Genomic DNA, 22,655 nt, shown 5'->3' with positions numbered 1-22,655 from the left:
TCTCTTATTTTCATTATTCCTGTCTTACTTTTACACTGTTTTTCTCAGCCCGGCTTGTAGTGTGGAGTATAACTGGAACGGGTTCACACCCATTCATCTCCTCTCTTCTCTCTGCAGGTCCGTTGCCCAGGGAGGCTATGGGCTGGCGCTGTGCCTGCTGGCCCCACAAGTGACCGACCCTCCGGAAGTGGAAGCAGCCGCCGTGAGCAGGATGGGCCCCCTTCTCCCCTCTCCCCTCGGTGGCCAGGGACGGACCCTAGAGAGGGGGGAGGGGGGAGGAGAGCAGGCCATGGGGTTCCTGCCGGTTGGGGGGCAAAGGCCAGGCCTCCTCCAGCCATGAGGCGCCGGCTGCCCCCTTGGGAGTCGCTGAGGCTGAGCCCCAGGCAGCAGCACCCACGGGAGAGATGCTTTGCGCCCCGGCTGAGGGGGCAGCCGAATCGACGCTTTCTGGGGAACGGCTTGTGGTCATGCGGGGTAGGAGGCTGTGAGGCCCCCCTGGTGGGGCAAAGGGGCTGCCATGTCCAGCCAGGAGGCAGCCCCGGAGGCTGGCCAAGAGAAGGCTGTCGCCGGGGTCCGCTCCGTGCTGCTCAAGCGCGACTCGCCGGGGGCTGAGGACCGCTTGCAGCGCCGCCGCCACCGCGCCCAGCAGGTGCGCTTCAAGGACCTGGAGGAGGGCGGAGAGGAGCCCCCAGGCAGCCACCCCCCACGTGCCTCTGCCGCAAACTGCGCCAGGCGGAGCTGGCCCCAATCCGGGCCCCGCCTGCTGCTCGCCCTGCCGGATCCCCACGGGGCGACTGGCATCAGCACCGCCAGCCAGACGTCACCCAGCCTGCAGCGGCCCCCCCGCAGCAAGAGCTCCTGCGACCTCGCCCAGGAGGGGGCGCCCTGTGCAGTGGGCCGCAGCCAGGATCTGCCCCCGGGGGGCACCGCCAGCCTTCCTGCCCTTGGCTGCTCCCTTGCCTCACCCCACGCCCAGCAGCGCCCCAGACTTCCTGCCACCCTGTGCCCCGGGCTGCCACCTCCCGGGGGGTCATGCCCCCTGTACCCGGGGCAGGGGACCCCGTGCCTCTCCACCAGCTGCTCTTCCCAGCGCAAGCACTGTGCCCCCTCCTCCACGCAGCCCCATGCCACCTCAAGCAGCTGCGGCAGCTCTGGCGCCCCCTGGCTGTGCCCACCCCCTCTCTGTCAGACTCCCTCTGAGCAGGCCTCGAGAGCCCCTCCCTGTGCCCCCCAGAGGGGCATCCCTGCCCCCCGCCCCCTTGCTCAGGGCCCCCCCACCGAAGACCCCACCTCTGCCTTCCTGCTTCCCACAGCAGGGCCCCCCAAGTCAGGAAAACCAGCAGCGTCTGCGGCCTCCCCAGAGAGCCTCAGCACCACTCAGGCCCACCCCCCAGTCCCCACGCCTTCCCAGAAGCCTCCGGACCCCCTTCTGCCCTCCTCTGGTCACAGCTGCCCCCCTGAGACCTGCCTCTCCGCCAGACCCGGGGAGACGTTTCCCCGCGGCCAGGCCCACCTTCTGCAGCTGGTGTCTGTGGCTGCCGCGGAGAGGGGGCCCCCGCCAGCATCTCAGGACCTCCCCGGGCGGGTGGGTGACATCCACTCCCAGCTGCAGTCCCTGGAGGGGGTGCTGGAGACCAGCCAACGAACCATCAAGGTGCTACTCGATGTCATTCAGGATCTGGAGAAGAAGGAGGCGCAGCGTGATGGGTGAGGCGGGTCGGGGGGGGGGTTGGGTTGCCCAAGGAGCCCCCACTGGCCAGGCCTGGAGCCGCCTTGACCCTTTGGAGCCAGGGATGTTGAATAGATGCCAGGAGAGGCTGTATTTCTTAGATATTCTCCTTCCTCACGTTTGTGAGTTCTGCAGAGTGAGTTCTGCAATGGAGGAATATGCAGCTATCCCATATGGGGATCGAACCTGTGACCTTTGTTTTCAGCACCGGCTCCAACCAAATGAGCCAATTTGAGAGGCAGACTTAAGTTTAGCTTGAAATGGTGTCTGAGCATTGGAGCTCAGGCTTTGCAGGTGTTCTCCCATTTCTGGCTTGGGGATTCTCCAGGCAGGCAAGGAGAATAGATCTGTGGCTGTGCCCTCTGCCCGTCTGGGCACCGCGGGACTCTCTCTCACAGAGTTCTCTCCAGCAAACGCACAGGGAAACACTGTGAGCTTCAGCTGTCCAGCAAAACACGACTTTTTGGTTTGACTGCGCTTTCAATGATGGAGTGTTTTTATGGTGGCAGCAGCGGGTTCTGTGGGCCACAAGCCAGCCTTGGCATCGCCTGGCACTGTGCCTGCTCACTTTGGAAGCCAAAGCAGTGCCACTGTGGGGCCAGCCCCCTTGCCTTGGGGCGGCCTCTGTGCTGTGAGGCCTGAGGGAGTCCTTGCCTGCCTTGCGCTTCCCTCCCTAGGACCTCCCGTGGGTCTCCTGGCCCCCCAAGCCAGCCCTGATGCTTCCCCTCCCCCTGGTCCCTGCTGTTTGACCAGATGCCCTTTGGGCATTGCTGCTTGTGCCCCCCTGGCACCAAAGGGGGCCCCTGCGACCAAGCAGGGAGGGGGCTTCTGGGCCTTCTGCTCATGGGCTCCTTCTGCTCCGTTTCAGGCGGCAGTCCTACCGGACCGGGCAGGACACCACCAACTGCGGGACGTGCCGGGACTGCGCCTGCATCATCTACAGGTAGGAGGGGCTTGGCAGCGGGGGTGGGGTTTGGGGGTGCCCAGTCACACCAGGCCCCCTGGCGTCCCCCCCCCCTGCTCTTGGCTGCTGGCCACAGCATCCACCGGCAGCCCAGACATCGGCTGCTGACCTTCACATTTCACATCAACATAAAATGTTCAGTATTATTGATGTGATGACCCTGCGTTTTCTGCTGAGGAGGGCAAAGGGGGCTCCGGAGAGAGGAAGGCTGTATCGTTGGCCCGGCTTCAGAATGGGGTCTGGGGTGAAGAGGACCCCCTCCCTAAAGGGCCAGCATCTCCCCACACCGTCAACACACTTTCAGGCTAAGCCCACCCAGCTCCTTCATCTTTTGGCTGCTTCCCAGTCAGGGGGTCCTGCTGGGTCTCAGGCAGGCCACTCTTCTCCCTGCCAGCAGATTTTCCTCTCGCCTTCTCCCGCCCCAGACCACCCACTTCTCCAGCAGAGCCCCTTCCCTGCTTTGGCCTATGGCTGAAGAGCTGGAGGGGGCCAGGCTTCAGACGGTGAGGCTGCCCCCCAGTCCTGCTTAGAGACACCTGGGCCCTTGCTTGGATGGCCACCTGTCTTGCATGCTTTAGCTGAGATTCCTGCGTTGCAGGGGGTTGGCCTAGATGACCCCTGAGGTCCCTCCAACTCTCCAATTCTATGAGTCTGTGTTCTTGACTCTGACATTTCATACATTCATAGAGTTGGGTTGCACAAGAAGAGTCTGGCTGCTGGATGAGGCCAGTGGACCACCTAGTCCAGCATCGTGCTCTCGCGGTTGGGCTGGGTTCAGGGTGCCTTGGGGCTGCCAGAGGTCTTGGGTGCTGGAGAAGTCCCAAGGGAGCTGGCAAGGGCTCCCATGCCTGCCCGCCTGCCTGCCCCAATCAAGTTCTTGAGGGAGGTGGAGGCAAGCCTTTCTGGCAGATGTGATATGAAGGGTGCCTGCGAAGAATGACAGGCCGCCACAGCCTGTCTCCTCCTGCCAGAGATTCTCAGGAGTCCCTGAAGTGGCACCCCCCCCCCCAGCATGGCACGAGAACGGAGGCTGCGTCTCTGGCCCTGCCCCTCCCTCGCTTTAGTCCTGGGACGCTGAGTCAGCCAATGACTCCCGCTGCCTTGAGGCTGGGGAGGGATGCCAGGATGCCCCCCCCACCCTGGGCACCAATCCATCTATGGTGCCCCTTGCTTCAGTGGGTGTTAAGGAGGGTAGGTAGCCGCGTTGGTCTGATGCAGTCAAAATAAATTAAAAAATTAAAAATTTGTCCAGTAGCACCTTAGAGACCAACTCAGTTTGTTCTGGGTCTAAGCTTTCCACTACCTGAAGAAGTGTGCATGCACACAAAAGCTTCTATCCAGAACAAACCGAGTTGGTCTCTAAGGTGCTACTGGACAATTTGTTAAGGAGGGGTTAGAGGAGGGCTGTGAGCCAGGATGGTGAAAGGGCCTCCATGCCAAGGGAGAGGCAGGTGTCTCTGCCAGTTCCTTGCCGGGGGCAAAGATGGGCTGAGCTCTGGGTTCCATAGAATCAGAGTCCTAGAAGGCTCTTGCTCTCAGCCCTGGCTGTTTGGCACAAGGAAGACATCTTCCACAGACCATAGAATCCTAGACTTGTAGCGTTGGAAGGGACCCCTGAGGGTCCTCTAGACCAGCCCCCCGCAGGCATCCCTGGCAGATGGCCTCCCGACCTCTGCTTAAAAACCTCCAAGGAAGGAGAGACCGGCAGCCTCTGCTCCTTGGAGCCTTTTCTCTGTGTTCCTCCCCTACGTTTCCATTGACCTTCGGAGGCTGTTTCGGGGGTGGGGGGTGCTGGCTGGCTGGCTGTGCAGAGCCTCCCTGGCAGGCCTGGGCCCTCTTCCTCTCCCTGCCACCCTGCCTGCCTGCCCGCCCGCCGGCTCCTTCTGGCCTCCTGCCTGTGTGGCTCACACAAGGCCTCAGCGCTAATTGGGATTGACGGGTCTGTCTCTGCCGCTGCGGCGATGGGTGAGACATGCCAGGGTCGGCGGAGGCAGGCGGGCTCCCATTGGCGGCCCCCCCAGGCTCCTGCCAGCTGAGCTGCCTCCTCTGCACCAGCTCCCACGGCCCCCCAGGAGGGATGGGGCAGCCCAGCCCAGCCAGACCCCCATCTCTGCACCCAATCACTAGCATTGGCTGAGTGGGGTTCCTTGGGAGACGCCTCGCTCTGACTTGATCCCCCCCCCACACAGCGTGGAACATGATTTCCGGAAGCAGGAGGGGCGTTTGCAGCAGGTGCTGAGCACCATTGAGCCTGAGCTGAGCCACAGCCCCCCAGTGGCCACGCGAGCTGCCACGCCGAGCCACCAGGAGCCGTCGCCAACGCTGAATCTGCCCGTGGTGAAAGCGGAGCCCAAGAAGTCCCGGCGAAAGTGTTTCTGGTTCCTGTGATGGTGCCGTGCCCAGAAGGGTCCGGGGGTCTCCCTCCCCAAGGGGAGGAAAAGGAGCCATGGGGTGAGGGGGCTGCCTCCCCCCCATCAGTCCACACCAGTCAACCTGCCACAGAGCCGCAGCGTGGAGGGATTGCACCAGCCTTTTTATTGTTCAAATCTGTCCAGTTTAACGTGCAGAGCCCCCCACCCTCAATGAAAGGATGGGAGGAGAGAAGGGAAGACACACACACTGTATCCGAGGAGGTCTCAATAAACTCCTGTGAGGCGCCTGTTTTCAAACTGCTTCTCCTTCAGAGTCTTTCTTCGGGGGGGGGGGGAGGCTGCTTTATCCCAGAATCAGGACAAGCCCATCCCCCTCCCAGCAGCAATGTAACTTCCTAGTCTGTGGCTTAGGAAGGGGGGTGCAGGGGGTGTCATCACTGAGGGGGGGGGACAAAAAATAACTCCCGCACCCACCGCACGCCCTTTCCTGCGCCACTGCAGAAGCCCAGATAGCTGGGTGAGGTGGGGGGCACTGGGCGCCACACCGTGGGGCCTGCAGCCTGCCTGAGCCACGCATCTTTCCTGAGGGGGGGGGGGGGCGGACTGCCTGCAAGCTCCGGGCTGCTTTTTCGAGGGCTTGCGTCTGCCCACCGCCTCAGCCGCCCTACAGCTGAGAGGAGGCTGTGGAGAGGGTTCGCGCAGCGCACCTTGTCTTAGCTGGCCCGTCCCCATGGGCGGCTCACTCTGTCCCCGACTGCAAGGCGTGCCACCACCCCAGGCACCCGAGGGACTAGCTACGCTGCTGTTCCTAGTCACCTGGCGGGGGGGGGGGGGCACTGCAGGACCCGAATTGGGGCATCAGTAAAGTTCAACCAATGATCTTTATTATAAGATACTGGCTGTTGGGGAAGTGACCCACACATTTGGGTTTATTGTTTCAAGCACTGAAATATTTGGGCCACAACTGATGCAAAGTGTGTAAAATCAAAGACCCACATCACATGGGAATCTAACCAGCAGTTTTTAAAATTGTAGCTGGAGTGGGGAGATTCCTCCCCTTCTGTGTGATCACCCAGTGACGTTGATTGGCCAGAGGATCAAGTCCTTCTGTGGGCCAGAGGCAAGTGCCTGGGTGAGGAGACACTTTCTGGTGGCCCCGAGGAGCTAGAGGGGAGGGGGCAACCCCCTTGCCCTCATCTGCCATGGCCAGTCTTGATCAGGGAGGGTCCCTTTCTGCCCCCACAAGGCCCTCAGGGTGACCATGAACCTCTAACTTCTTCCTTGCACAACAGAGTGAGGCTGCTGGATCTCTTGGCTTGGCCTGGACTTGGCAGGGAAGCAGGCCCACGTGGGCTCCTGACCTCTGGCTTGGCATCCCCGATGGGCATCTCAAGGGCCTTTCCCAGTCAGTGGCTGCAGCAGCAGCAAAGGAAGCGTGTGTCCTGTCTGCCCCCTTTGCCCCCCATGGAGGGATCCAGTGAGGAAGAGACTGAGCTGCTTGGCAGGGAGGCCGTCAGCCCCTGCGGTCCCAGAGGTGGGGCTATGGAAGGTGCTGGGGGGCGCCCAGTAATCAGAGCACAGGAAGAGCCTGCTGGATGAGGCCAGTGGCCAGCCAATGGGAAGAAATCCACAAGCAGGACCAAAGCTCAAGAGCCAAACTCTGATTCCTTGCGATTCCCGGCAACTGGTACTGAGAGACCTCTGCCTCTGATTCTGGAAGCAGGATACGGCCATTGTAGGTAGTGACCATTACTAGCCTTCTTTCCCACAACCTCTTTTAAAGCCATCCAAGTGGGCTTTTCCCTCTTGTGGCAGTGAGTTCCACAGGTCTATCGAGGGGCTGTGTGAAGTCCGTTCTCCTGCCTGTTCCAAATCTCTGGCTATGATTTCAGCTTCCAATGATGCATGTCCAGATAAGCAGCTCTAGTAGCTTGACCCGGGACGGGAGGAGCTGCCAGTCAGAGTGGGCTATGCTGGGCTCACCAAGGCAAGTGGAACCTTCCCTTGGTTTTGCCTTGTGCAACAAGGTCAGGACTAGGAAACCTTGGCCTGCAGACCAGCATGGAGGCGCCAGGAGAAGGCCAAATGCTGGACTGCAGCACCCTCTGCTGGTGGCGAGGAGAAGTGTGGGCTCCAGATGGAGTGTTAAAAGTTAAATAGAGAACATCATGGAAGGGGAAGTCAGTGAATAAATTCGGTGCTTTTTTTCTATAAAAAAAAATGTTGAGGGGTACTCTCATTTTGACTCAAGAAAATCACAATTTTATAGTTCAAATTGTACCCCTGTGTCCCTCCAGAAAACACTGGATAAATTAGATGTTAGAGTATGTAAACTTTTGAAAACTAAATAGAAAAAATAAGAGCAGTGTGGGGTCCGGCCAGGGACTGGAGAAAAGAGAGGTGCCCCTAGCCAGGCTGAGAGCAGCAGCTCCCCCCAGCGACACGGGGTGCTCCCCCCAGTGATGGAGGAGGCCTCAATCCAAGGCAGCCCACGCTTCTACGGGTACACAGGACCCAACTCCTAGGGTCTGAGGTCCCTTTGGCTCCACCAATAACATATATGAGGGGGCTTCTTACCCCATGGCATTGCCAGGACATGGTGCCCCTCACTCCACACCCAAAGCACAACTACTCTCCCCCGTACATTAAAAATAAATGCCTAGACTTTTTTAGGATTTTGAAAAACAGGATTTATTTCGAATGAAGCAACGGCATGTTCCAGTAGATCAGCTGCCATGCTTTGCTGCAGATTGTCTTTCCGAAGCTCCTTGGATTGGCATGGGGGGGGGTAGAGCAACCTCCAGATGTGGCCTTCCAGATGTGTCCAGGCTCTAACTCCCAGCTGCTAGCAGGACCCACAGGAGAGGAGGGGGAGGAAGGGAGCTGCTGCTGCTGCTGCTGCTGCTGGAGTCCAGCAACCCACTCCCCTCTGCCCCACTGCAGCAGGGAAATTGGAGAGGGGGCTTTGGGGCTAAGTCCATGACACTCTTTATGAAGGCTGGGCCCCACAGCAGAGGCAAGGAAGGTTGTGTACACGGAAGTGGGTGGGTGAGGGTATCAGGTTTGATGCTGGGCTCTGCACCACTTCTCAGGTGGTCTTGGGCAAGATGAGGCCGTGCAACAGCTTGGTGGGGAGCGTGGGGAAAGGGGAGCTGGGTGGGGTGGGTGTCCCAGGAGGCCCCTCGCGGCTTCTCACAGGCTGCTTGATGGGGAGGCGGCCAGACGCTTCCCAATACAAATGCTGGAGAGAGGAGAGGAAAAGGGGAGTGAGTGAGGGGCTTGGTCAGGTGAGGCAAGGCCAGCAGCCCCCTCTCTTGCTACGCTCCTCCAGGCAAGTGGGAGAGGCAAGGGAAGGCTCTGAGCAGCAGAAGAACATGAGAAGAGGCTGCTGGATCAGGCCAGAAGAGACCCATCTAATCCAGCACCCGCTTCTGCAGCAGCCAGCCAGGTGTCTGTGGGGAAGCGGGGAAGCAGAGCTCAGAGACTTCACCGCAGGTCTCAATACGCTTTGGAGGGGAGGGGTAGGAGACAGACACTATAGGGGGCTGGCTGCACTGGGCAGAATTAAGGGTGTTTCCGTAAAGGGAGAGAAAAATCAACCCCCGTCCCCATGTTTTGCCATGATCCCATTTCTCCTCAGCTGATGGGCCACTGCTGTGTGTGACAGAGGAGTCCAGGCAAGAGGTTTGGAGGTGCTAACTGTGCCTGGTTCGTTGCCTCCCCCCCCCCCGACTCACCCAAGGCCGAAGGCCAAGACGTGGCTGAGCAGCAGAGAGGGGATGACCAGAAGCAGCAGCTGGGGGTCCCGCAACCCCCTCCTCCTGTGCAGAACTGGGCTGAGCAGGGGGGCACACGCAGGGGGCAGGCAGGCCAGCTCCCTGCAGAGAGACAGACAGTCCAAAGTGGAGCAGGCAGTGGGGCAGGAGTCTTGGGGGGGGGCTGCCTGAAGCCAGGACCCCCGGGGAAAGGCAGTGAAGAGCCATCCTTACTTTTGGTGCTCAGGGGGGCTGGGCCACGACCAGGGCAGGGTCCCCAGCTGGACAGACCCTTCAGCGTCTTCCCTCTGCAAAGAGAAAGTGCAGCATCCCATCATATTTTTTTAAGGGTGGAGGGGGACATATCACCAGGGCAACCCTCTGGGCATGTCTTGTGGGTGGGTGTGAACACACCTGTCTACGGAACTCAAGGTGCTTCGTGGGTCGGTCAACACAATGACCCCTGAGATTAAACCTTTCAAGACCCCAGTTTGGCTGGTGCCTTCTCAATCTGAGGCTACAAGACCACAAGCCCATGGCCCAGGTGGGTCCTTTGCACACCTCAGCGTTGACACTCACCTGCCCTGGGCTCAGGTCCTCCACACCAGGCGCCTTCAGTGCAAGGAAGGAGCTGGAAACACAAGAAATGGAATCTGCTGGTGAGAAATTGCTCTCGCTGTATGTGTGTTGATGCACAAGAGAGATTTCTCTGCCATGCTGTTTGCGAGCATGCTCAGAAGCTGCTGTGAAGCCCTTCAGAGGCTGATGCCCTCACTGGACCTAAATCTCTACCAGGCAAGACCTGTCCACAGCCCGTGAGGATGCTCCGGTGAGCCCTTCAGAAGGCAGGAGCCTCCTGTCCTGGGCAGGTGAAGAGGCTGGCCAATGGAGCCCTGCCTGCCTCAGACAGGAGAAGGGAGCTGAGCTGTCACCCCACAGAAGCAGCCCAGGTCATCCTTGCAGGGGCTTTTGTGTGTCCTGACTGGTGGCCACTCCCAGGCCGCTCTTTCTGGAGGAGCAGCTGTAAAAACCAGAGCCCACAAAGGCTCCTTGTGACTAAACCCCAGGAAGAACTTTCTGAGCTGTCTGACAGTGGAGCAGACTCTCTAGGGAGGCGGTGGAGTCTCTCTCCCTGGAGATTTCAAAGCAGAGGTTGGATGGCATCTGCCATGTTGCTGAGATTCCTGCATTTCAGGGGGTTGGACTACAATTCTGTGATTCCACGATTCTTCCAGCTCTGGTACAGTTATAATGGCAGGATGTGGGGTTCACATCCTCAGGTTCGTGTGGCAAGGTGCAGCCCAAAGAAAATCAGCCGGACTTTCCAATTTCTCAGTGAGAAGTTCAGAAATACAAATCTCAAGAGAGGCGATTTGGTTCAAACTTTGACGTTTCAGAGCATCCCAAAAGGGAAGAGAACAGAACCGCGAGTACCGAGGGAACATCTGTGCAACAATTAGCATTAAAAGGAGCTGACCGGAATTTGCTTAGGAGCGCAGTTATGCCAACTCCAGTGAAAGCCTAAGGAGCCCCACATGCAGCCCCATAGCCTGGGGGGGGGGGGAGTCGAGTCAGGCTCACGGGAGGACTTGGAAGGAAGAGCTGGCCTCCCCCAGACAGTGGGCCGCCCCCTGGGTACGCAGCCCTGACCAGGGGTTAAGGAAGGGGCGAAGAGCCAGGGATGCCCAGTAGCGCCTGTCTGACTCCGAGGGGCTGATCTGCCTTCCCCTCACCCGAGACCCGGTACTCCAAGCTTGGTCTCTCGCCGCCCCCCGGTGTCGTCGCTTCCCGACCCTTCGGAGCTAGCAGCCGCCGCCCGCTTGTCCACCGCAGAGCCTTCCTTTCGCCTGCTGCGCTCGCGGCCAGTTGCAAGGAGTTCCGCCGACCCCGCTGCCCACGAAAGAGTCATGATCCGCCCACGGCCACCTACCCCTCGGCCCGCGGCGGCTCCACCTCCAGCTGCGCCTCCAGGAGGATCCGTTCCATGTCGCGGTGGGGCGCACAGGCCGGCGTGGGGGGCTCCTCCAGGTCAAGTGGGGGCACCTCCACCCAGGAGCCTAGGAAGCGGGCAGGCAGGCAGGAAGGGGCAGTTAGAGGGACCGAACTGGATCCCCCCACCGCCTGGGGGATGCTGCTGCAGCTGCTGGGCGGGGGGGGGGGGAGTCCCAGAGCCCCTACCCCAATCTGGCCCCGCAAGGGACTCGGCGCGGGAGCGCGCTTCTCCTCCCTCCCCCCCCCCGCGGCCACTCACTCTGCAGGGCGTCTTCCCGGGGCGCCTCCATCGCTCCGCTGCCTGGGCTCCCTCCCGGTGCCAGGCAGGTGCCCGTCCCATTAGCCAGCCGGCCAGCTGGAGGCCACGTGACGCCCAGCCGGCTCCCTTCTGTAAACAGAAGCGCCGGGCACCCTCGCGCCTTAAAAGGGCGACGCCAGCCTGTTCCGGGAGGGGTGGGGACCCCAACCGGCGAGGGACAGGGGAAGGGGCGCCGCTCCGTGTGCCAATATCGGACGGGCTGCTGCCCCAGGAAGACGGAGCCGGCTCATTTCCAGCTGCTCCGAACCACTGGATTCAAAGGATAAGGAACGAAATTCTGTCTTTCGACAGGAAGAGCCGTTCTTCCTCGGAAGCAGCGGAGTCTCTCCCTCGTAGGAGGGATGCTTTGGCAGGGATGCCTGCATTGCCAGGGGTTGGACTAGATGACCCTTGGGTGCTTCCATCTCTGCAATTCTAGGATTCTAAGGGGAAGGCTTGCTGAACATCACACCGTCGAGTCAGAATCAGAATTCAAAATGACCGGAACAGATGGGAGAACTGGGCGCAAGCTGAGAAAATGAATTTCAACAGGGACAAATGCTGGGTTCTGCACTTAGGCAGGAAGAACCAGGTGCCCAAATATAGGGCGGGCAGCGCCGGATTTACGTATAAGCTAAACAAGCTCTAGCTTAGGGTCCCACTCTCTTGGGGCCCCCAAAGTTACCATATAGCTGCATATACTGCATTCAACACAAAAAACAGCAACAATTTGTTGTTGACAACGGGCAGCTGGACACATAAAGGACCAGGGCCTCATCAAACCTCAACCCTGAGGACGGGGGACACCTGGCTCACTAGCAGGACATGGGAAAAGGATCTCGGGGTCTCGCTGGACCACGAGCTTCACGCGAGTTCAGAAATGGCGAGTGCTCCCCCAGGCTGCATCAAGAGAAGCCCTAGTTCTGCTCTGCTTCCTTCGGCCTCGCGCTGCCCGCTGGTATTTCAACGAGCGGGGCGCCGCCGAAGCCACGGAAGGAGGGAGCCGGAGGAAGGCAACTCCGGGCCGCCTCCTGTCGCCCCTTTAAGAGTAGCCGGCTACGTGCTCCATGAATGAATGCGCGCCCGGGAGGGGCGCAGCCAGACATGCCGAGCTGCACGCATCTCCCGCCCGGGAGGAGGAGGCTGACCTGGGCCGACCCCGCGAGCCGAGCAGAAGGGAGCAGCTGCCCGCCCCCCGCCCAGCATCCTCCGGAGCGCGCCGCGCGCCCCCGTCTCCCGGGCAGACTTCCTCGCCCCTCTCCTCCTCGCAGCATCATCTGCCCAGACTGTGGGGCTGGGGAAACCTGAACAATTTAGGCTGCCCCACTGATTCAGAGACCTGGAAGGGGACCCCCCCCCACAAGGGACATCTAGTCTAGCGCCCCCCCCCCTTGCAGGAAGCGCTCATCGAAAGGATGCCCAGAATATAGGCAGCAAGGATACAGAGTTCCTCCTGCCACACAGGTGTGGGGAGCACCCCCTTTGCCCCCTCCGGGTCGCTTAAGACCTCCCCCTGGAACCCGGTTCCCCCCAGGAACTGCCACCCTCCCCAAGTGGTCAGGAAGGTTCCCTTTGTCTAAAGCACAGGCAGCCAATTGGAGAGAGTGACAACCACCCACTTTCAACTCCTATGTGATTTTCAGGGCTCAGGTTGATTCTACTGTATCCCCCTCAGGGAAAACAGCATGCAGGTGGCTGAGCTTTCTTTCCTTGGGGGAGCAGAAGGGCTGGCCCCACAGCCCTCCTCAAGGATCCACAGGCGTCCCCTTTGGGGCCCCTGCTCTGCATTCTGGCTGTGCCTGGATTTTGCAGCAAGGCTGCCGCCCCAAGGAGACCAAAGGAAAGAAGCAGCCATCCTGCTAAGGGAAGAGCAGCTATAAAAGGCTGTCAGGCATTGGAAGGGAGCCCATGGGTCATCTAGTCCACCCCTCACAATGCAAGAATCACCCCCACACTACAATCACCCCCCGCATCCCACAGCCCCTCCACCGCACAAAGCTAAAGCAGACTCTGACCACACAGAAACAGAAACCAGAGACTCAAGATGGCGAGGACACAAAAACCAGCCACTCAAAAGCGCTTGGGATGGAGCTTCGTGTGGCTCAGGCTGGGTCAGGACAGGAGGACCTGGCTGGAGGCAGGAGACAGCTCAGCCCGCCAGCTGAGTGACTCGGGGGCCCACCCCCTCCGGAGCCAGGGCACAGAGGGCAGAGCCAGAGGGAAGGCAGCCTGGCCCCCCTGACCCGTCCCAGCAGCAGAACAAGGACCTGTTGCGTCTCCCTTGGCAGGGCTTCTGCTGCCTCTCAAGCAGAGTCAACAGCAGCGAAGGAAGGCGCGTCCGAGAGGATGAGAATTAGAGTAACGTTTATTTTGATAGTGAAAGCTTGCCCCCTCCCACCCGCACTCCGAGGCAGGCCGTCGGTGGCCCCGGCTGTGTGGCAGGGCGGTGTGGAGTCCGGGCCTTGCAGCAGGTGGGGTGGGGGCTGGGAGCCTCCCTCTTGCCCTGCGGAAACGTCAGGCGGGATGGGCGCACACCACTCAGGGGCAGCCACGGACACACTGCCAACCCCACACGGGTCCAGCGGGGCAGCAGTGTCCGCAGCAACCCTCCACCAAGATCCAGAGTTGATCAAGCCAGCAGTCCTCAAGAAAAACACCAGCCGGTCAGTGGCTCCCCTCCTTCGGCGCCATCCCATGCTTCTCCATGAATCTCCTGCGAAGGCAAGAGAAGCCTTTCATCAGCACATGGTGGCGCACAGCTGCTCAGCCAGAGCAAGCGCAGACGGGGGGGGGGGTGTCAGAGAGAGACTGCTGGGGGGCGGCGTTCCACCCCTTGCTCCCTCTGCGACAGGGCAAGGGTCCCGGCCTCACCTCCTGGCGTAGTCGTACAGCAGCCGCTTCCGCTCCTGGAGGGAGAGGTGCCTGGCCTCTGGGGACCGGGCAAAGAGCTTCATGGGGGCCTGCAGAGAGAGGGAGGAGGAGGAGCTCAGCCTTGAGAAGCCCCAGCACCTCTTCATCCCCCCATGGCCCCCCATGGCCTGCTTCCTCCCTCCTTCTTGGGGTGGGGGGTGTTGGATACCGGGGTCAGGGGAGCAGAGGCGAGGTAGTGAGCGCCAGAGACGGACGGGGCAGCCGAGGAATCCTCTGCCTCCGCCTCGCTGGGGGTGAAGGGAACCCGCCCCTCCAGGAGATTGGCAATGGTCGCATCCACACAGTTCGTCCGAGCTGGAAGAAAGAGAGGAGACCAGACTCAGAACTGACCGCAGGCTGGGTGGTCCTGGGGCGCTTCAGTTGGGACGCCTGCATTGCAGGGGGCTGCACTAGGGCCCTGGTGCAAGCCTTAGACAGACACACGTTACTCTGGTGCAAGACCTAACTTTTTATTAAAAACTAAATGGAAACATATGACTAGGCCTCAAATATCCAACAGACCACCTCCTTCTAGTGTCATGATGAGAGATTCTGTGTTTCTAGTGGGGGGAAGCTGCCCTCCCCAACCCTCCTGGGTATGAGAATCCCCCTTCAAGCACTTAACCAAATGCTCCCCCCCCCAAGCCTCTCCCCCCCCCCCACGCACCTAGATCCTTGCGGATGACTGCCAGGGGCACATGGGGCAGGACTTCTTTGACACGCTGGGCCATGCCACTCCAGCGGACATCCTCTGCAGAGGCAACACTGGGAAAAGCTCGGTCCTGGGTCCCCGAAGGCTGGCTTGGAGCTGAAAGGAAGGAAGGCAAGGGGAAAGGGGGCGGCTGAGGCACAGAGGCCTGGGGGGGGGACACAGCCCCCATGGTGGCCTGGATCCTCCCTGCCAGCCACTGCTAAGCAGAGTGGGCAAGACCCTCGCCACCCACCAGGAGAGAGCTGGGAGCAGGCAGAGCCCAGGCAGGAGCCACCCAGGGCTTGGAGCTCTGCCAGCAAGCAGGCCTATGGCGGCAGGGGAGACGAACCGCTTTGGCCCCACTCACCTGGGGGGCTGTAGGGGGCTGAGGGGCTGTGGCGCAATCGCTTCAGGTGCTCGGCTTTGTCAGCAGCAGTGAGTCGCGTCGACACCACACCCAGCTCCAGGGCCAGGAGCTGCAGGGAGGAGAGACCAGGGCTCAGCTAGGAAGCTCCCCAGTCCAGCCTCTGACACAGCCTGAGCGGACAGAGGCAGCACCTCAGCACGGGCATCACGCCCCCCCCCCACCGCTGAGGAACATGCAAGACCACAGCCATGCCAGTCATTCACGCCGCCCCCCCAGCCCTCCGCTCCTACCTCCTGAACCCGCAGCGCAAACTCCTCGCGGGTTTCTTCAACTAGTCTGCCGATGGGCGGAAGCCACCTGGGGAGGAAGGAAGGGAAGAGGGGAGGACAAGCCCCAGGCTGCCCAGGTGACCTGCCTCCCCCTCCCCAAAACGAGGACCAAACTTCCCCTGTTGGCAAAGGCAGAGAGAGGGGCTCAAGGGCAGAGGCCTCCTTCCCTTCCGCTCTGAGAGCCTCTCTCCTCTCCTTCCGTCCAGGCCCCCCTCCGCCCCCACGCAAGGAAGTAGCAGAGACTGTTAGTACCTTACTTGATAAACAGTGAAGGGCACAAAGAACGTCCAGAGCAGCTCCGTCACCCAGGAGGCGTCAGCCACACTCTTGGGGGGGGGGGAGAGAAGGAAAATAGTAAAAAGCCAAGAGGGGTGGGGGCTGCTGCAAGTGCATCCCCCTTGGGATGGGGGAAGCAGCACCCATCACAAACACCCATTGCTGGCGGGAGGTTCCTGTGGGTTCTGCTTAACGGCCGCAAACAGACAACCCCCTGCCCCCCCCACTCACCACAGCGACAAAAGGCCTCTGGACTTGCAGAGCCACTGGCTGGACGCTGTCCAAGATGGAGAAGGGCCATGAGCTGGAGAGGGAAGGGTGCAGTCAGTGGGGCAACACTCAGCAGGAGACTCCCCCCCCCCCCGTGGCACCTGGCCAGCCAATATGAGAACCAGATTGTGGGCTGGATGGCCCTTGGTCTGACCGGGTGCCTGGCGCCAGAGGCTCTGCCCACCTGAAGCGCAGGAGACCCACGCGGCCGTTGGTGGTCGTCTCCTCGGGGAAGAGCAGCAGGGGCGGGTTGCCCCCCTGGGAGGAGTAGGCCTTCAGGGACTCCAGCAGCTCGGCTCGGCTCTCTGCACCCCCCACCTCCAGGAAGCCCCGGGACCAGCAGATGAAGCCAGAGGTGCCGTTCAGCACAGGCTGTTGGGAAGAGAATCCGTCAGGGCCTGTCGGGGACGGGCAGCAGCCCATGGCTCTCCACTGGAGGGGATGGGGCAGCTGCAGCCCTGGGGAAGCCAGCCCCCAAGGACCACAAGGACACGAGCATTCAAGTCAGATGCAATAACACTTCTGGATGCCAGAAACCAGAGGAGGGGCGAGGGCTCTTGTGCCGAAATCCTGTTGGGGCATCTGGTGGGCCTGATCCAGCGGGTGCTTCTTACCTTGGCAAACGCTGCGCTAACCAGACCTGCATCTCTCCGGAGCAAGAGGAGAAATGGCGTGAGGCCCGGAGGCGGCTGAGCGAGCCAGACCGAAGCCTCTGCACCTCCCGGAGGGCACATTTCCCCGGGGAGAAGCGCGCCAGGAGGGCGCCTTTGCTGTGCCTCCGGCCCCGGGCGCTGCTCCCCGGCCCGGCAGGGGCTTTCCTGCCTCCCCCGCCCCCCCCCGCCCCCCGCTCACCGCGTTGCAGGAGGTGAGCAGGTTGAGGACGTTGTGGTCGAAGTGGGTGACGTGGTTGGCGATGAAGACGCGGGCGCGGAGGCTGCGCTGGCGAGGGTCCCCCTGGCGCACCAGGACGCCCAGCACCGAGCACATGACGCGCACGATGAAGCGGCGCGGGGCGCTGTCCGGGAGCGCGCAGCTGACCAGGAAGACGTGCAGCCCGATGAAGAGGCGCAGCAGCAGCAGCGCCAGCCCCACCGGCGCGTAGAGCAGCAGCGCCAGCAGCACGCGCGGACCCTCGCCGGGGAGCCTGCGGGGAGGAGGAGGAGAAGAGGGCGCCGGGGTGAGCAGGGAAGAGGGAGGCCCGCCGCCCCGCCGCCCCCCCCGCCCCGAAGGAGGCCCCCCTCACCGGTGCGCGTCGAAGAGCCGGTCGGGCGCCACGGGGGCGGCGGCGGCGGAGGCGTCCATGCTGCCCGCGGTCGGGAGGCGCCGCTCAGCGGGACGCGGCCAGGGCCTGACGGGCCGCCGCTGCCATCTTGGACGCGCCCGCTCCGGGGGGAAGCGCGTCACCGCGCCCGACGCCGCCGCCCCGCCCCTTCCGCCGCCGCCCGCCCGGACTACGTTTCCCGGCGTGCCCCGCGAGGCGGCCCCAGCAGCATGGCGGCGGCGGCGGCGGCGGCGGCGGTGTCTCGGGTGGCGCGGCGCTGGGCGGCGGCGGCGGCGGGGCTGCGGAGCGGGGTCGGCGGCGCCTGGGCGGCGGGGCTGGGCGGCGGGGGCGGCGGCCAGAGGCGCCCTCCGTCTCCTCCTCCTCCTCCTCCTCCTCGGCGGGGGTGGCGCTGGGCGGGGGCGGGGGCGCTGCTGGGGGGCTGGGGGCTGCTGCTGCGGGGCCGGGGCGAGGGCGAGGAGGGCGAGGACGGCGGGGCGCGGCGGGCCTTCCTCTGGCCGGGCCTCCCTCGTCTGCTGGCCGCCGTGCCCTCGCCGCCGCCCTCGCCCTCCTCGCCCTCGCCGCCGCCCCCGCCCCCGCCGGGCTCCCCGCGCGCCACCTACAACTTCATCGCCGACGTGGTGGAGCGGACGGCGCCGGCGCTGGTCTACATCGAGATCCTGGGCAGGTACTGGGCGCCCGGGCAGCGGCAACGGGGGGCAAGACATTCGGGCGCTTCCGCTGCGTTGACTTGTAAGCCGCCTTTGCCCTGGGCAGAGGCTCCAGGCGGCTTCCGGCTGCAATGTTCACCGCTCAAAGCATCGGGCCAGGAAGCAAGAGTTGAGAAGCGGTGAAAAGGGGTAGAATTAAGATGCCAGGAGGAGGAGAGCAGGAAGATCCCAACCGTAGAAACCTCCCGGCTAGCTTTTCCATTCAAAGCAGTGCATTTCCAAAAGTAGAGGGACAGCAAGCAGGCAGCCAGTCCGGCTTCTCTAGGGAAGGAGTTCCAAGTGGTCTGGCAGCAGCAGCCACCACTGAGAAGGCCCTGTCCTGCTTACGTTTTCCCATGGGGGCACCTGGTTGGCCACTGTGAGAACAGGAGGCTCCTCTAGGTGGCCCATTGGCCTGATCCTGGCTCTGCTGGAGTCCTTGACGTGTGCCTGGCTGTGTGTCCCCCTCGCCTGGTTCCCATGCCCCTCTTTCCCTCCTCCCTCCCACAGGCACCCATTTTCCGGCCGGGAGGTGCCCATCTCCAACGGCTCCGGCTTCGTGGTGTCTGCGGATGGGCTGATCGTCACCAACGCCCACGTGGTGGCCAACCGGAAGCGGGTGCGGGTGCGCCTGGCCAGCGGGGAGCTCTATGACGCCGTAGTGAGGCAGGTGGACCAGGTGGCCGACATTGCCACCATCAAGATCAATGCCAAGGTTAGTGCACTGGGGCAGTGGGTGATTTGCAGTAGTGCCCCTTGGCTCTGTGAGCTGGGCAGGGAGGGGGCAGCGGTGGCATCATCCCAGACCCTGTTGGAAAGTTGAGATTGGTGGGCCAGAAGCCAAGAGCAGTTCCTGGTTTGGTGGGGGCATGCCGGGCAACCAGCCTCAGGCGGCCATCTAAGCTGCCCAACTCCCCTCCTTCCCCCTCCCAAGCTGGGCTGACGCCAGTCTCCTGGTGATTTCCTGACCCCCAGAAGTGGGGCCATGCTTCTGCCCCTCACCGGTGGGAGAGGAGTCCAGACGAGGCCAGAAGGAGAGCTCAGCATGTGGGGGGGGGGGTCTCCCATGCTGTGTCCTGGTACTGACACCTGTCTCTTTCCTCCTCCTCCTCCCCCCCAGCGCCCGCTGCCCACACTGCCCCTGGGCCGCTCCTCTGATGTGCGCCAGGGGGAGTTTGTGGTGGCCATGGGCAGCCCCTTTGCCCTGCAGAACACCATCACCTCGGGCATCGTCAGCTCTGCCCAGCGAGGGGGCCGGGAGCTGGGCTTGGCAGCTTCAGACATGGAGTACATCCAGACGGACGCAGCTATTGACGTAAGGCCCGCTGGGCATGAGAGCCGGGGGGGGGGGGGGCAACGTGGTGGTGGGGGCTTTTTGTTGGCCTGTCCCCTCAGTGGGGGGGGCCTGGGTGATTCCTGGGCTTCTCTCCTGTCCTTGTGGGGGTGCCCAGAGGCACCAGGGGCAGCTCTGGGTCACTCCAAGTGACTTCCTGTTCGGTTTTCCGCTCTGCAGTTTGGAAACTCCGGGGGACCCCTCCTCAACTTGGTAAGTCCCTCGTCCTCTGCGTATTTCCTGGGAATGGGGGCTTCTGCTTGCACAGGGGGGGGATCTTTGCTTGTTGACTAGGCGGGGAACAGGCCCTTCATTTCCCAGGTGGCACAGGGGGCTTGGCTCCTAAGAGCCTGCTGCTGCTGCTGGATCAGGCCGGGGGGGGGGGGCATTTGGTCCCACATCCTGTTCTCACAGTGGCTGACCAAGGGATACCTGCAAGCTGGATCTGGGCCCAGGAGCAACTCTGTCCAGCAACTGGCATTCAGAAGCGGGGCTGTCTCGGGGGGGGGGGACCCCCACAGCCTCCTCCTCCACGCAGTCTCATCCTCTGAAGCCATTTAGGCTGGCGGCCACCCCTGCTTCCTGTGGGAGTGAGTTCCACAGTTTAACTATGCATTGCATAAAGAGGGATTTCCTTCTATCAGTCCCAAATCGCCCAATGTTCCTCTTGGTTGGATGGCTAGGAGTGTTAGGAGGGTTTGAGCAAAGCTTTTCTCCCCCGCCCTGAAGTGGCTGCCCTGGGGCTCCTCTCCCTGCCTCCTAGGACGGCGAGGTGATTGGGGTGAACACCATGAAGGTGACCCCTGGGATCTCCTTCGCCATCCCCTCCGACCGACTGAGAGCCTTCCTGGAGCAGGAGGAGAAGCGCAAGGGTGAGGATCTGCCCCCCTTCCATGGGTGCTGAGCCTGCCAGGGGAGAGAGGTGGGGCTGGCCTCTAGGGTGAGGCTACCTGAGCCCCCCCAACCCAGGGATGTTCCTCCTGGCAGCCTTGAGTCTCTCTTGGGCTGGGTTGGCTTCAGGCATGGAGGGGTCTCCTTCCTCCCAGGGTCAATGACAGCCTCTCCCCCTCCCCAGACTCCTGGTTTGGCAGCACAGACGGCAAGAGGCGCTACATTGGGGTGATGATGCTGACCTTGACGCCCAGGTAGGTGCTCAGCACCAGATCCTTCCAGGCCCAAGGGGGGCGGCAGCGCAGGTCTCCCCGCCTTGGGCCGTTTGCTCCAGAGTGGGCCCTGGTTCCCCCTAAGCTGCTGGGGCAGAGGGTCTTCTCTGCTGCCCCCAGGAAAGCAGTGCCCCACTTCCTTGGGTGTCTGCACAGAGCCTTCTCTCCCCCTCCCCCCCCCCAGCCTGCTGGAATCCTAACCTTGTGGCTCCCTCTCCCACTCCAGTATCCTGTCTGAGTTGAAGATAAGGGACCCTGCCTTCCCCGATGTCTCCTACGGGGTCCTCATCCACAAGGTCATCATTGGCTCTCCGGCACATCAGTAAGTGCGACACTCACCTGCCCACCTGATGGGGGTTGGACTAGATGACCCCTGAGGTCCCTCCCCACCCTAGAATGCTAGGCTTTGGGTTCCCAGTTCCCCCTGGCTGGAGGGCAGAGCAAGGCGTATGGCCCCTGGCCTGTCTCTCTGCCCTCACCCCGCACTCTGCTCTCACCGCAGGGCAGGCCTCAAGGCGGGGGACGTGGTCATGGAGATCAACGGCCAGGCGTCCCGGCGGGCAGAGGACATCTACGAGGCGGTGCGGAGCCAGAAGACGCTCACGCTGCTGGTCCGGCGCGGCTACGAGGCGCTGCTGATGAACATTGTCCCCGAAGTCACAGAGTAGGGGCGGGTGGGGGTTGTGGCCGCTGCGTTTGGGGGTCTGGGCAGGAAGACGGACTTTGCCTTGAGCGTGGAGAGGACTGATCCTGCCCTCTGTCCCCACAGAAGGAGGGGGGCCCAGCGGGTGTCGGGTGGCAGTTCAGTGGCTCTCGCTCCTCCGTGGTTGCGTGATGTCAGCCGGGGGCTCTCTCTGACGTGGCAGGAAAGGCCCTTTGTGGGGGGCAGTGCTTTCCTTTTTCCCTTTCCCCATTGGCTATTGACCTGTCCAGGCCCACATTTTCTGGAGAGCAGGGGTCATCCTCCTTTGTCGCACTGCTGCTCAAATGGGCATCGAAGGGCAGGCCAGGTGCGGGCTCTGGTTTGCCCCTTACCCAGCTGTTTTAAAAGGGGCCAAGAGGCCAAGCCGTGGGGCAAGTGGCCATCCCTCTGGGGGGGAATTGGCAGCAAGGTGGTCCCTTTTGCTCCCCCCCCCCAACTCAGAATCATGTGGCGCGAGCCGAGCAGGGCCCAGTCTGCAGCCCCTTCTGCTCCCAACTGGTGCTGCAGTGAAGCAGGAATCCTTAAGGGGAGGGTCTCTTGCCACTGCAAGGCTGGGGGGGGGGCTGAGGGGTCCGTCTGCAGTGGGTGCCATAAAGGGTGGGGTACGTTAATGGAGGCTGGGAGGGCTGGTGGTTGTGCCATCCACAGGGTCCTTAAGGACTAGAAAATTGTTTTTAAACCCTTCAGAGCTAGCCGCTGCTCAGCCTGACCTGACTTGCTGCAGAGCCAGGCGGGGAGGGGCTTTGTGGCTCAGTCCTTTCTGCTCCAATAAAGGGTTCTGCCAAGGGGGCAGCAGTTTCGTCTTTATTATGGGATGCTCAAGGGTGTTTAGCAGCTCTGCAGTGGCTCCTGCTGCACCCATTTGAGGCGGGGGCTACACAACGGCTGCGTGGCTGGCTCAAAGGACTGGCACATTTGTTGCCTCGCCCTGGAGGAACGGGGGGGGGGGGCGCTCTTCCTTCCCCCCCAAAAAACAAGGCCTGCATTGAGGGAGGGCTACTGGAGGTGGGCACAGAAGAGCCGCCCCCTGACCAAAGAGACGTGCCACCTCAGCGCTTAGCGATGGCGACACTGTCCTTGCTCCCGAGTGGGCTGATTTCTGCCGGGGGGGGCTGCCTTGGAAGTGGTCTTGCTAAGCCCCAGGAATTTTGAGGGGTGGAGTGGGGGGCTGTTTGTTTTTGAGGGGCTTGGCTGCGTCTCACCGGGAGGGGTGGCGAGTCCCTCTGTGCCACCACCGGCTGCCCAGACAGGCCTCTCTTTCACCTCCAGCCGTGGAATTTGTTTCTCTGCAGCCCAGCCAGGAAGGAAAACAGGACACGGAAAGTAAGTGGGGGGGGGGGCGAGGGGGGTTCTTGCAGGAGAATTAGGCCCGGCCGGCCGACTGACCGCAGAGCTCCCTTCGGACATTTCTCGCATAGCTCTGAAGTGGCCCAGGGAGGGGGGTCCCGTGGGGCGGGGGGGGGGGCTGTCCTAAATGCCCTTTTTCTTCTTGGCTGTCTCCATCTGAGACGCCCCACCCAGATTAATAGGGGGAA

The 22,655-nt window shown here is 62.1% G+C and overlaps 5 protein-coding genes across 6 annotated transcripts in view; 2 read left to right on the top strand and 3 right to left on the bottom strand.

The window, feature by feature from the left end:
• The first annotated feature begins 239 nt into the window (after window positions 1-239).
• Window positions 240-5,362, top strand: LOC310657489 (uncharacterized protein). The gene is made up of 3 exons (XM_083398081.1): window positions 240-1,707; window positions 2,598-2,672; window positions 4,883-5,362. The coding sequence occupies exons 1-3, from the start codon at window positions 518-520 to the stop codon at window positions 5,079-5,081; spliced, it is 1,464 nt and encodes a 487-aa protein (XP_083254207.1). The 5' UTR covers window positions 240-517; the 3' UTR covers window positions 5,082-5,362.
• Window positions 5,363-7,730: 2,368 nt separating this feature from the next.
• Window positions 7,731-11,524, bottom strand: LOC310657717 (BCL2/adenovirus E1B 19 kDa protein-interacting protein 3-like). Its single transcript, XM_083398832.1, has 6 exons — window positions 11,072-11,524; window positions 10,751-10,877; window positions 9,400-9,451; window positions 9,055-9,128; window positions 8,803-8,943; window positions 7,731-8,306 (listed from the first exon to the last, which is right to left on the bottom strand). The coding sequence occupies exons 1-6, from the start codon at window positions 11,100-11,102 to the stop codon at window positions 8,258-8,260; spliced, it is 474 nt and encodes a 157-aa protein (XP_083254958.1). The 5' UTR covers window positions 11,103-11,524; the 3' UTR covers window positions 7,731-8,257.
• A 1,933-nt stretch (window positions 11,525-13,457) lies between these two features.
• Window positions 13,458-17,358, bottom strand: AUP1 (AUP1 lipid droplet regulating VLDL assembly factor). The gene is made up of 11 exons (XM_083398531.1): window positions 17,197-17,358; window positions 16,806-17,097; window positions 16,138-16,325; window positions 15,915-15,987; window positions 15,660-15,733; window positions 15,369-15,435; window positions 15,079-15,187; window positions 14,688-14,828; window positions 14,190-14,335; window positions 13,982-14,070; window positions 13,458-13,823 (listed from the first exon to the last, which is right to left on the bottom strand). Exons 1-11 carry the CDS (start codon window positions 17,253-17,255, stop codon window positions 13,775-13,777), a joined length of 1,287 nt encoding a protein of 428 aa, XP_083254657.1. The 5' UTR covers window positions 17,256-17,358; the 3' UTR covers window positions 13,458-13,774.
• Window positions 17,359-17,444: 86 nt separating this feature from the next.
• On the top strand, window positions 17,445-21,909 carry HTRA2 (HtrA serine peptidase 2; the record flags this gene model as incomplete). Its single annotated transcript, XM_083398073.1, has 8 exons — window positions 17,445-17,899; window positions 18,432-18,636; window positions 19,042-19,236; window positions 19,435-19,467; window positions 20,018-20,126; window positions 20,330-20,399; window positions 20,644-20,739; window positions 20,920-21,909. The coding sequence occupies 8 exons, from the start codon at window positions 17,445-17,447 to the stop codon at window positions 21,083-21,085; spliced, it is 1,329 nt and encodes a 442-aa protein (XP_083254199.1). The 3' UTR covers window positions 21,086-21,909.
• A 577-nt stretch (window positions 21,910-22,486) lies between these two features.
• Window positions 22,487-22,655, bottom strand: part of LOC310657504 (maestro heat-like repeat family member 5) — a 132,222-nt gene continuing 132,053 nt past the window's right edge. For both annotated transcript variants that reach the window (XR_014501806.1, XR_014501807.1), the window contains one exon: window positions 22,487-22,501. The gene's annotated coding sequence lies outside the window, so the exon portion shown is untranslated. The remainder of the gene's footprint in view (window positions 22,502-22,655) is intronic.

Source organism: Podarcis tiliguerta (genome assembly GCF_965153285.1).
Source record: "Podarcis tiliguerta genome assembly, chromosome: 9".
NCBI lineage: Eukaryota > Metazoa > Chordata > Lepidosauria > Squamata > Lacertidae > Podarcis > Podarcis tiliguerta.
Note: the sequence above shows the minus strand (reverse complement) of the source record. Positions and strands in the feature narration are given on the sequence as shown.

What these genes read in the sequence shown, in the direction of transcription:
- LOC310657489 (XM_083398081.1), top strand. Translation starts at nt 518, where the DNA reads ATGTCCAGCCAGGAGGCAGCCCCGGAGGCTGGCCAAGAGAAGGCTGTC. An exon ending in AAGGAGGCGCAGCGTGATGG is followed by an intron (nt 1,708 to 2,597) that starts GTGAGGCGGGTC and finishes GCTCCGTTTCAG; the next exon opens with GCGGCAGTCCTACCGGACCG. An exon ending in TGCGCCTGCATCATCTACAG is followed by an intron (nt 2,673 to 4,882) that starts GTAGGAGGGGCT and finishes CCCCCCACACAG; the next exon opens with CGTGGAACATGATTTCCGGA.
- LOC310657717 (XM_083398832.1), bottom strand. Translation starts at nt 11,102, where the DNA reads ATGGAGGCGCCCCGGGAAGACGCCCTGCAGA. An exon ending in AGGACCTGAGCCCAGGGCAG is followed by an intron (nt 9,129 to 9,399) that starts GTGAGTGTCAAC and finishes TTCTCTTTGCAG; the next exon opens with AGGGAAGACGCTGAAGGGTC. An exon ending in AGCCCCCCTGAGCACCAAAA is followed by an intron (nt 8,944 to 9,054) that starts GTAAGGATGGCT and finishes GTCTCTCTGCAG; the next exon opens with GGAGCTGGCCTGCCTGCCCC.
- AUP1 (XM_083398531.1), bottom strand. Translation starts at nt 17,255, where the DNA reads ATGGACGCCTCCGCCGCCGCCGCCCCCGTGGCGCCCGACCGGCTCTTC. An exon ending in AGCCCCCTACAGCCCCCCAG is followed by an intron (nt 14,829 to 15,078) that starts GTGAGTGGGGCC and finishes CCTTCCTTTCAG; the next exon opens with CTCCAAGCCAGCCTTCGGGG. An exon ending in AGTCATCCGCAAGGATCTAG is followed by an intron (nt 14,336 to 14,687) that starts GTGCGTGGGGGG and finishes TCTTTCTTCCAG; the next exon opens with CTCGGACGAACTGTGTGGAT.